At 44.3% G+C, this 10,739-nt stretch overlaps 1 protein-coding gene across 4 annotated transcripts in view; it reads left to right on the top strand.

Moving 5' to 3' along the window:
- Positions 1-6,818: 6,818 nt before the first annotated feature.
- The window catches only part of APLP2 (amyloid beta precursor like protein 2), an 85,973-nt gene continuing 82,052 nt past the window's right edge, over positions 6,819-10,739 (top strand). For 3 of the 4 annotated variants that reach the window (XM_028120797.2, XM_028120795.2, XM_028120794.2), the window contains exon 1: positions 6,820-7,013. In XM_028120797.2, coding sequence (XP_027976598.1) covers positions 6,909-7,013 — 105 coding nt within the window. In that variant the 5' untranslated portion in view covers positions 6,820-6,908. Of the gene's footprint in view, positions 7,014-10,739 lie in introns of all 4 variants that reach the window. The other variant, XM_028120796.2, reaches the window with a different exon arrangement.

The following is a 10,739-nucleotide window of genomic DNA, read 5'->3' as shown; positions in this document are numbered from 1 at the left end:
AAATAGCAATGATGATATAACTCTCCACTCAGACCTGAAGAGAATCAGCAGGTAACATCTTGGAAGAGATAACTGTACTTGTTAGTTCTTCACCAGCCAAGTAGCTTTTTTTTTAAAAATAATTTTATTTATTTACCTGACAGAGAGAGACACAGCAAGAGAGGGAACACAAGCAGGGGGAGAGGGAGAGGGAGAAGCAGGGTTCCCGTGGAGCAGGGAGCCCGATGCGGGGCTCAATCCTAGGACCCTGGGATCATGACCTGAGCCAAAGGCAGACGCTTAACGACTGAGCCACCCAGGCGCCCCACCAGCCATCCTTAAAAGCTTTTACTTCCTGCAGGTGGCTTTACTTTTACTTTACTTCCTTTACTTTTGCAAGTGGCTTTTATCCTTAAAACAAATGACCATTGACCAAGTTCAATGTCTCCCAGTTCAGTGGTCCTTTCTTAGTCTTCATTCTACTTGGCCTATTCTAGCGTGGGACTCTATACTGTGATGATAAATACTGGTTGAATAGAACAATAATATAACCTTCTGGGTTTCTTTCTGCCTTTCTTGTGGCTGTCCCCACCAGCTATCTCGTGGATTTAACTAACACATTTCTGGGTAGGTAACTTCCCCAATTCTAATTCCAATTCCAACTCATTTCCAAGTTTACTTTTAATAATTCCTATGCATTGCATATTAGAGATTTTGCTGGCATTTACCATCTCCACCCTCCTCCCATCCTCATGATCTTCTCCTTTTCCCCTATTTCTGCCAATGGCACTGTCCTCATCAAATTCTCCCAGGCACCACGTTTGCACACTTAAGGTTCTTTCTAGTCCTCTTCTTCTCTGCTGACTCCTGGGGTTAATGACTTATCTTTTGCACCTGTCCCCTTTCCAATCCTGCTGCATTTCTTGTAGTTCTGCCTCTATTTACTCTTTCCCCAATAGCACAATAGGCCCCTAGTTGGCCTCCTTGCCTCTAGGCTCTAGCTTATTCCTTCTATGGCCATCCTATTCAATTGGCCTAAGAGCCAACTCTACTTCTCTCTTGGTCCAAAGGTTTCTATGGCTTCTCTTTTAGGCAAACCCATCCTATTTATTTATTCATTCATTCATTCATTTATTGAAACTCTGCTATTTATTACAAACTCTGCTCTCTGATTAAGTGAAATACTCACATATTCTCTTCGTGTCTTATGTTTTTCCCATGCCGTGCCTTTGATCCCATGGTTCCTTCTATGCTTCTTGTTCTCTCCTGACCCTGTATATGCACATCCTATGTCTATTCCCCGGAGATCTCAGATATAATCTCCTCTGTGAGCCTTGTCTGATGTCTTTAGTTAGATCTAACCAACTTCTTCCTCCTCTTCATTCCTTAAGAAAGACAGGTTTCACTCCTCTCAGGTCATTTATGAGTTTCCATCTAGCACTATACTTATGCGTGCACACGTTTTATCATCTCTGCTAGAGTGTAAAGCTCATTTAGTTCTGTGTCCATTCAGCAAATATTTTTTGAATGCCTATTAATAGAAATTCAATCACTATGTTAGATTGTGGAGGTACAGAAATGAGGAGAACATAGTTCCTTCCTTCTAAGGACTCATGATGTAATTAAGATGACAGTAAAGAAAATAAATGATGAATATTGAGTTTACAAATAGTATGTCAGAGGTGTGTACAGAATGTTCTGGGGAGCATAAAGGAAGTGCACAAACTAAGAAGAAGGGGAAGAGCAGAAAACTTCCACAAGCAGGTGATACTTGAGTCAAGTCTTAAATACTGAGTCACTCATGGATGGGGTGGGGGATTGTGGGGGTGAGGGGGATGCATTCTGGATGTGGCATATTTAAAGGCTATCAGTTAGGGGTGCCTGGGTGGCTCAGTCATTGGGTGTCTGCCTTCGGCTCAGGTCATGATCCCAGTGTCCTGGGATCAAGCCCCGCATCGGGCTCCCTGCTCGGCGGAGAGCCTGCTTCTCCCTCTCCCACTCCCCCTACTTGTGTTCCCTCTCTCGCTGTGTCTCTCTCTGTCAAATAAATAAAATCTTTAAAAAAAAAAATAAAGGCTATCAGTTATAGGCCAAGGACAAGACATATAACTGGTTCATATTTACTTCCAGTACTGCAACATCCCAACCTGTGTTAGACCAGGACTGTTCCATTATGAAATGTTCACCATTCTGGTTTGTAATGAGAAAAACAAGGCAATGTAGTGAGTTGTCTAAAAGTTACATTGTATCCAACTTGAAAATTTTAAAATCATGACCATTCTTAGTTTTTTTGTTGTTAAATGTTCTTTCCTTGGGGTGTCTCAGTTGTTTATGTGTCTCTTTGTTTCGGCTTGGGTCATGATCTTGTGGTCATGGGATCCAGCCTGCATTGGGCTCTGCATTCAGTGTTCAGATTCTTTCTCCCTCTCCCTCTCCTTTCCCCTCTGCCCTTCCCTGCTTATGTGCTTTCTCTCAAATAAATAAATAAATAAAATCTTTTAAAAAAGTTCTTTTCTTAATAAAACACTGGTGATAATACAGAATGGTATCTGTTTTTTAAATTTTTTTAATTATTTAAGATTTATTTTTTTAAGTAACCTCTACACCCAGGGTGGGGCTATCTGTTTTTTTACATTTATTTGTTTGTTTTTTTATTCCAGTATAATTAACATATATTGTTATATTAGTTTCAGGTGTATAATATAGTGATTCAACAATTCTATACATTACTCAGTGCTCACCATAAGTGTACTCTTTTGTTTTTTTAAGATTTTATTTATTTATTTGAGAGAGAGCACAAATGGGGGGAGAGGCAGAGGGGGAGGGAGAAGCAGACTCCCCGTTGAGCAGGGAGCCTGATGCAGGGCTCCATCCCAGGACCCTGGGATCATGACCTGAGTAGAAGGCAGACAATTAACCAACTGAGCCACCTAGGCATCCATAAGTGTACTCTTAATCCCCTTCACCTATTTTACTCAGCTCCCTACCCCCCTCTTCTCTGGTAACCATCAGTTTATTCTCTATATTTGAGAGTCTGTTTTTTTGTTTGTCTCTTTTTTCTTTGTTTGTTTTGTTTCTTAAATTCCACGTATAAGTGAAATCATATGATTTCTCTGACTTATTTCACTTAACATAGATCCACCCATGTTGTTGCAAATGGCAAGATTTCATTACATTTTATGGCTAATATTCCATTGTGTTTGTGTATATGCATGTGTGTACATGCATTTATACCATATCTTTATCCATTCATCTATAGATGGACTTTTGCGCTGCTTCCATATTTTGGCTATTGTAAATAATGCTGCAATAAACAAAGGGATACATATATCTTTTTGCATTAGTGTTTATAGATAATACACAGTTGTATCTTAATTTAATGTTTTAGTTGGAAAACTAAAACACTGGTAATTTTAAATTAGCTACTACACATTTTTTTTTTTACTAGTCCCAATGATATTCGAGAATTAAGCTCTCAAAAGTACTAGTGGATTACAATTCCCTAGAAAGCTTTAAGAAAAAAAGAAAAAAAGACTGATTCCCTTATGTCAGTTAGGCTTAGTGATTCAGAACTTCTGAAGTAGGAGCTCAGGAATTTGCCTTTTTATAAGTCTTCTTAGATGATTTGGAAAGCATCCTGATTTGGGAGCAACTGTTCTAGCCTGGCTTACCTCACCCTGAACAGGTGTTGGATAAGTAAGTGTCAAATGAATGCATGCATACTACTCATGTAAGTATACACACTCAGAGACATAACTTCACTTTTTTCCCCAACAGTGAAATGCACACATCTTTTTTTTTTTATGTTATGTTAATCACCATACATTACATCATTAGTTTTTGATGTAGTGTTCCATGATTCATTGTTTGCGTATAACACCCAGTGCTCCATGCAGAATGTGCCCTCCCTAATATCCATCACCAGGCTAACCCATCCTCCCACCCCCTCCCCTCTAGAACCCTCAGTTTGTTTTTCAGAGTCCATTGTCTCTCATGGTTCATCTCCCCCTCCGATTCCCCCCCTTCATTCTTCCCCTCCTGCTATCTTCTTCTTCTTTTTTTGACATATAATGTATTATTTGTTTCAGAGGTACAGACCTGTGACTCAGCATTCTTGCACAATTCACAGTGAAATGCACACATCTTAAGGGTACATGGAAGTTACCTCTTTTAGGAGAAATCGTTTTTTCAAGATTTTATTTTTAAGTTGTCTCTACACCCAATGTGGGGCTTGAACTCACAATACCAAGATCAAGAGTCACATGCTCCACTGACTGAGCCAGTCAGGCACCCCAAGAACGTCTGATTCTTAAGAAGAGAGACAAAAGAAGAGGTGATTTTAGGGCCTTTTCCTTTTGCATACTAAGGGTAATAAAATGAAAATGTAGCACTCCTCAAACAACTTGTCACTGATATGAGCAGATTTAGGATGAAAAATTATTGCTTGAGAATTGTAGGACTAGGTATGCTCCTGTCAGTATTATCTGATAAAAAGAGGGTAACATTTTAAAGTGAAAACCACTGATGAACGGGGTAATAAACTCTTATTAATGATCCTTTGGTGACCTGAAAATGCAAATAAACTTCTTCCAGGACCTAATTTTGGATTGAAAACCCCTAAATCATTTTTCTTTATTTCCTGGTCCCATCCCACGCTATTAGAGCTCAATCTTGAATATTCAGTCCCAAGAGCATGAAGATCAAACTCACTGCTCTGAATTCAGGTAATTTTACTTGCTTTTCTCTCAACATTTAAATTCATAGAAATTTAGAGATCCTTTTGTGGGCAAGGAAACAGGCCCCAGAAGGACTAAATGACTCATGAGCCTGCTCCACAGAACTGGAACTTACACAGTCACTTGATACTGTTTCCACACATACTTTCACAGAAACTTGCACTTGGTAACATGTTGCTTCACGCTTTCACTTTTTAGGTTTAACTCTCTTCCTGCTTTTCACTATTGTACATTCACTTTTCACTGAATCACATAAATTGGTAAAGTGAGACATGTTTGTAATATCCACACATGACAGAGAAGAAAAGGGAGTCCCTGGGTGGCTGAAACAACAGACATTTCTTTTTGGGAGGCTGGGAAGTCCAAAATCATGGGGCCCCCTGATTTTGTTCCCGGATGAGGGCTCTCTCCTCTCCTCCTACTGTGTCTTCACATGGGTATCTCTCTGGTCCCTTCTTCCAAGGGCACTAATCCCATCATGAGGGCCCCACCCTCATGACCCCATCTAACCCTAATTATCCCCCAAAGGCCCCACCTCCTAATGCCATCACATTGGGGGTTAGGGCTTCAACATGTAGGAACTTTGTGGGAAGGACACTGATAGTCATAGCAACTGTTCCAGAACTAAGACCAGAGCCCAGCATCTTTGGTTTCAGTGTCACTGCACAAACGTGTTGAGGTCTCCACTGCAGGAGGTCCTGCAGTAGGACATAGCCCAGTTCTTATCAGTGGCATAACAGAGGTGTGGAAACAACCAAGGAAGCAAGTGCCATAATGGAAAACATTACATCCAGGGGGCAGAGGAAGAATGACAATGTTTTCAACAGGTCGGTATTGGAGAGAGGACACTGAAGGCATAGAAAGGGCTTGAAAATGGAAAGGCGTGGGTTGTCTTTGGGAAATAGGGACAGAGCCTGTTTAACCACCAAGAACTGGGCAGTCAGGCAATAAGGCTGGAAAATCCAGCGTTCTTCTCACTACTCCACTGTTTATTTTGTGGACACTTTCTTTTTACTGTCAGTTTCCTAGGGTAGAGACCCTGTTCTCTATTTATTTGTTTGAACCTAAAGGGACTAGCAGGGGCTTTACAAAGGGTGGTGTATAAATCACACAGCTATTGAAAGGAAACAAAGCCAGCAGAGCCCTCGCAGTGGCAAGACCGTGCCAGTTGTGAAATGGGGCAGCAGAACGTTTTCCCAGTTGAAGTGGAAATGCCGTGGAGCAAGAAAGCGGAGAAGCAGGTCTCCTGCCAATTATCCTTAACTGAATAATGAAGAAAAACGATCTTTCCCTAAAACATACGAGGAAGGGGACGTGGGCTTTAAGGTCAACGTGGTCCTTGCCCCACTGGGGTCCAGTGGGAGGCAGCTATCCCTGGCTCGAGTGGCTGCTGGGAAGGAAGGGTAACGATGAGGCCTAAGGAACAGAGGTCAAAAGCGTGGAAACACCGCCCAGCAGAGTCTCGGGGAAAGGGCAAATCCGGCTCTGGGCGAGCAGAGCGCCGACACCCGCACGCCTAAAGCAGGGGTCGGGAGAGGAGGAAAGCTCCCTCATTCAGCTGGTCCCCAGGCTCGGGGGAGGCCTTCGGTTAACCTGCCTGGGTTCGGAACAACAAAAAAATTTTTTTAATTCTGTTTTTAATAAAACCATTTTCAGAACCTCACAGAGGGCGGTACCCAAAGGAATCTGAAAAATACCCCGCAGGGCTAGGGGAGCGGGGCGTGCCCGAATCAGTAGGCTGCAGGCGGACACACAAGCGCAGCGCGGCCAGATAACCTCTCACGGTGCGGGAGGCCAGAGCAATCGCCCACCCTCCGCGGAGCCGCGGCCCCCAACGTACCCTGCGCACACCCCCTCGCTACGCGGCCGCAGGGTCCCAGGCGGGGGCGGGGCCGTCAGAGGCCGGAGGCGGGGCCTGGCGGGGCTCGCGGTTGGGGCGGGCGGGAGGTGCAGGCTCTTCTGTTCTTTAATTGGGTCTGGGTTGAACAAGGGGCGGTATCTTGGAGAAGCTCTACGGGCCGGCATTGGGCCCCGAAGAAAGAGGGCGTGGCCTTGTGAAGTCAGTTCCGGTTGGTGTAAAACCCCCGGGGCGGCGGCGAACAGGCTTCAGATGCTTCTGGGTCGCGGTGGGGAAAGGTTTGGAGTTCTAGTGTCTGAGCTTGAGAGTCAAGCGCTAGAGCGACCCGGCGAGGGATGGCGGCCACCGGGACCGCGGCCGCCACGGCCACCGGCAAGCTCCTGGTCCTGCTGCTGCTCGGGCTCACGGCGCCTGCCGCCGCATTGGCCGGCTACATCGAGGTGGGGACCGGGCGAGCGCCGGAGCGCAGTCTCCTTCGCCCGCCGTGGGAGCGCGGCCTGCGAGCCGACTGGCGGGCCGCGGGGTCCGGCCGGGCTGGGGGCGCGGCGTGGAGCGGGGGGAATGGGGGGGGGTGGTCCGGCGCTGCCACGGGTCTGGCGGCGCCTCCCCCTCCCGCCCCTGCTTGGCGCAGTGCTCAGCGCTGGAGGTCGAGCTGCCTCCGCCGCCGCAGAGGCCAAATGAAAGGCATCGGGGCTGCGGGGCGCGGGGGGCGGCGGGCCGCCTCGGCCGCCCCAGCCCCCATCCCGCCCGCGGCGTCGCCACATCCTCTGGGGACTCTGCGCGGCTCAGACGCCCAGCCCGCCCTCCCCCGGGATACTGCGAGCCCCTGCGCCCTGCGGCCCCGCCGGCGGTCCTCACCTCGGGACCTCGGTGCGGCGCGGCTCCCTCCGGGGGCGGCTCCGCGCGGACCCCAAGCTCCCGGGCTGCGGCGGGCAACGCGCTCCCCGCGTCAGACGGTGGAGCTTCCCACCTGCAAGCAGTAGATGCAGCCTTTGTTGGCAACGCGGTCTGGGCTGTGGGGATGCAGGCTTCCCGGGTTGGCCCTTGGAAAGTGCCGAGGTGCTGGGGCGAGCGCCGCTTTGGCCGCACCGGGAGAATGCTCCTGCACCAAGCAGCGGGTGTGCCTTCTGTTTCCTGTGTGCCTGCCTCTCAAAAGATCCACCGCTCTGGCATCCGGCCTTTGGGAGGAATTGTTAAATATAGCTGTTTGCCTAAGTCTAATAAACAAGGGGAAAACCCCTCTCTGGTGTTCGTGTTGCTCCCCTTTTTTTGTGGGTTCCAGCGAGGAGGAAAGGTACCGATGAATATGGTGTTAAAAACTCTTGTTTCATCATACTTTTTTCGGTGTTAGAATTTAAGCAGCTGTTATGCATCTGACAACCCCATAAACATCTTTGTGCTTCGAGGTGGTTAAGTAGCCCGGATTCATGGGTGGTTCGCTGGAACGGGCAGGGTTGCCGGGGTCCGGGAGGGTTCTGCGTGGTCTGGACCTTGGCGCTTCATGAAAACCTTTCTGTTCCTGAGGGAGACGTGGGACTTTATTTTTACTTCTCGAAATAGTGCTTGAACTGTTGGACTGGAATGTGTTTCGGGTGAAGTTTCTTTTTCCTCTTCTCTATTTCTAAAATTACAATGGATTTCTGCGTATTTAGCTTATTTCAGAGACAAGTGAGACTGGATTTGATTACATAGGCATTGAACGAGAAGTTTCTAGCAAAGACCCATAGTTAGAATGTGTTCTTCTACAGAATGTTCAAACATTTCCAGGATCAAATCTAATCAAGAACACACCTCCGATGGAACGGCTTAAAAATGTTTGTATTCATCCTGCTTAGAGCTTTATGATTCTTTGGAGGAAGGGGGGAAGGAAGTTGTATTTTAAGTAGAGTTAATATTTATATATACATGTTTTTGGATGACGATTATTTTAGTTTCCACACAATGGTTAGATCAGTATCTGTGATTCCTGATATGATGTTGCAAGCTAGATCAGCAAGATGGGAAAGGAAGGGGAAAAAAAGGATTTTGTATGGAACATAGAACTTTTAGGTCAGGGTGTCAAAAAACCATTTTGCACACTCTTTTACCTCACTTCCCAGGCTGATGTGTAGTTTCAGGCGGTAGTAGATTCACAATAAAGGACTCATTGGTTTTAAAGAATATCTTCATTTCAAGTTTAAGCAGAATATTAACACCTGTATGTATGCCTGCAGAGAAAGAAAAACTAGCAATATCAGAATTAGTTGTTGTGGATTAAATTCAGTTGTTACCCACAACATTGTTCAATTGAAAAGTCTGGCTAGGCAGAAAGTAGGAATTAGACATTTCCTTAAAGTGTTTTTTAAATGCTATTTTATGATTACTGTCCTTTGGAACTATATTTTTGACCACACTAAGTTATCTTTCAGATGTTTTCTTTCTTATGTCAAGCAGGCAAAATTTGTGTGTATATCATTTCATTTCTTTGCTGTCAGGCAAAGGACTGCCTAAACCTTAATTTAGATGAGAATGGCCTAAATCAGGATGTCTTTGGGAAGGTCTTTATTGAGATTAGCCAAAGGGATTCTAGCCAAATCCCTGATCAAGTTGCTTGGCGCAGAATTATTGATTGGCGAATCTTTAGTGTTGCATGGTGTTGACTGAATTAATCTCTTACACCTGTTTAAAAAGAAAAACCCACCTCTGTACTGAGGATATTTCTTTAAATCCAGGATATGTTCTGTTGTGTGCATGCTCCCATTTGGGATTCTCAGATAGTATTTGTGCTGAAACCCTGCACTCTGCTTCTGAGAGCCAGAACTCGGGTTCGTTCTGCTACATTTATTTTTTTTTATTTTTTATTTTTTAAAAGATTTTATTTATTTGAGAGAGATAGAATGAGAGAGAGCACAAGAGGGAAGAGGGTCAGAGGGAGAAGCAGACTCCCTGCCGAGCAGGGAGCCCGATGTGGGACTCGATCCCGGGACTCCAGGATCATGACCTGAGCCGAAGGCAGTCGCTTAACCAACTGAGCCACCCAGGCGCCCCGTTCTGCTACATTTAAAAAAGGGCCATTTGACAGACAGTTTCCAGGAAACTCAACTAAAAGGTATGACAGCTGACTTTGAAGATAAAGAAGGCTTTGTGTTGGTATTGCTGAGTGGTGGTATATGGGATGTCTGAATATGACTTGGGGAGATGCCAAAGCTTCTGACACGATTGTCAGTCATTATTTTATCATAACTACTAAAAATCTTTTGATAAATATGATGAACTGAGTCTTAGCAATTAGGTCCTTCCGTCATAGAGGGAATTTGTTTCATCATCTAAAGCTGGGCTGTCTTACGGTGTAACCACATGTGCTACCGAGCTTGCAGGGTGGCTAGTATGATTGAGGAATGAGTGTTCCACTTTATTTAATTTTAATTAATTTGACATTTAAAACTGATAGTTCAGGGATTGGAAAACTTTTAACTGTATTTGAAACAACTTGGTTATGTGGATCTACTTTTTGAACTGTAGATTTAATGAAATTTTAACTCAGATCAAGTATTTCCTATGCAAATTTAGCATCTGAATTGCATTGTACTGTAAGTGTAACATGCACACCAGATTTTGAAGACTTAGAATGAAAGTAATTGTAAAATATCTCAATAATTTTTATATTGATTACATCAAAATATTTTTAAACCTTGGCTAAGTAAAATATGTTAAAATTAGTTTCACCTGTTTAATTTTTTTTAAAGATTTTATTTATTTATTAGAAAACAAGCGAGGGTGGGAGGAGGAGACTTGGGGGCTCAATCCCAGGACTACAGGATCATGACCTGAAAAAAGGCAGACACTTAACTGACTGAGCCACCCAGGTGCCCCTGTTTCTTTTAATTTTAAAGCAGCCAGCTCATATTATATTTCTTCTGGACAGTGTTAATTTAATGTCTTACTTGAAGTTAGACCAGCATGCTCTTAAGTGCTTTTTAGGACAGTTTTGAATGTTATTTTTTGTTTTTCAATTAAAAATGTTATTTAGAAATAAGTTCAAGCTTACAAAAGTAGTGAAAATCATACAAATGACTCTAATACCCAGATTCACCAGTTGATGTTTTTCCTGTTCAGCATTTGCTTTATCTTTTTTTTTTTAAGATTTTATTTATTTTTCAACAGAGAGACAGCGAGAGAGGGAACAC

This window comes from Eumetopias jubatus, unplaced genomic scaffold (assembly GCF_037043125.1).
Source record: "Eumetopias jubatus isolate StellerSeaLion01/CBP00866 unplaced genomic scaffold, mEumJub1_p1.0 scaffold_13, whole genome shotgun sequence".
Lineage (NCBI taxonomy): Eukaryota > Metazoa > Chordata > Mammalia > Carnivora > Otariidae > Eumetopias > Eumetopias jubatus.
Note: the sequence above shows the minus strand (reverse complement) of the source record. Positions and strands in the feature narration are given on the sequence as shown.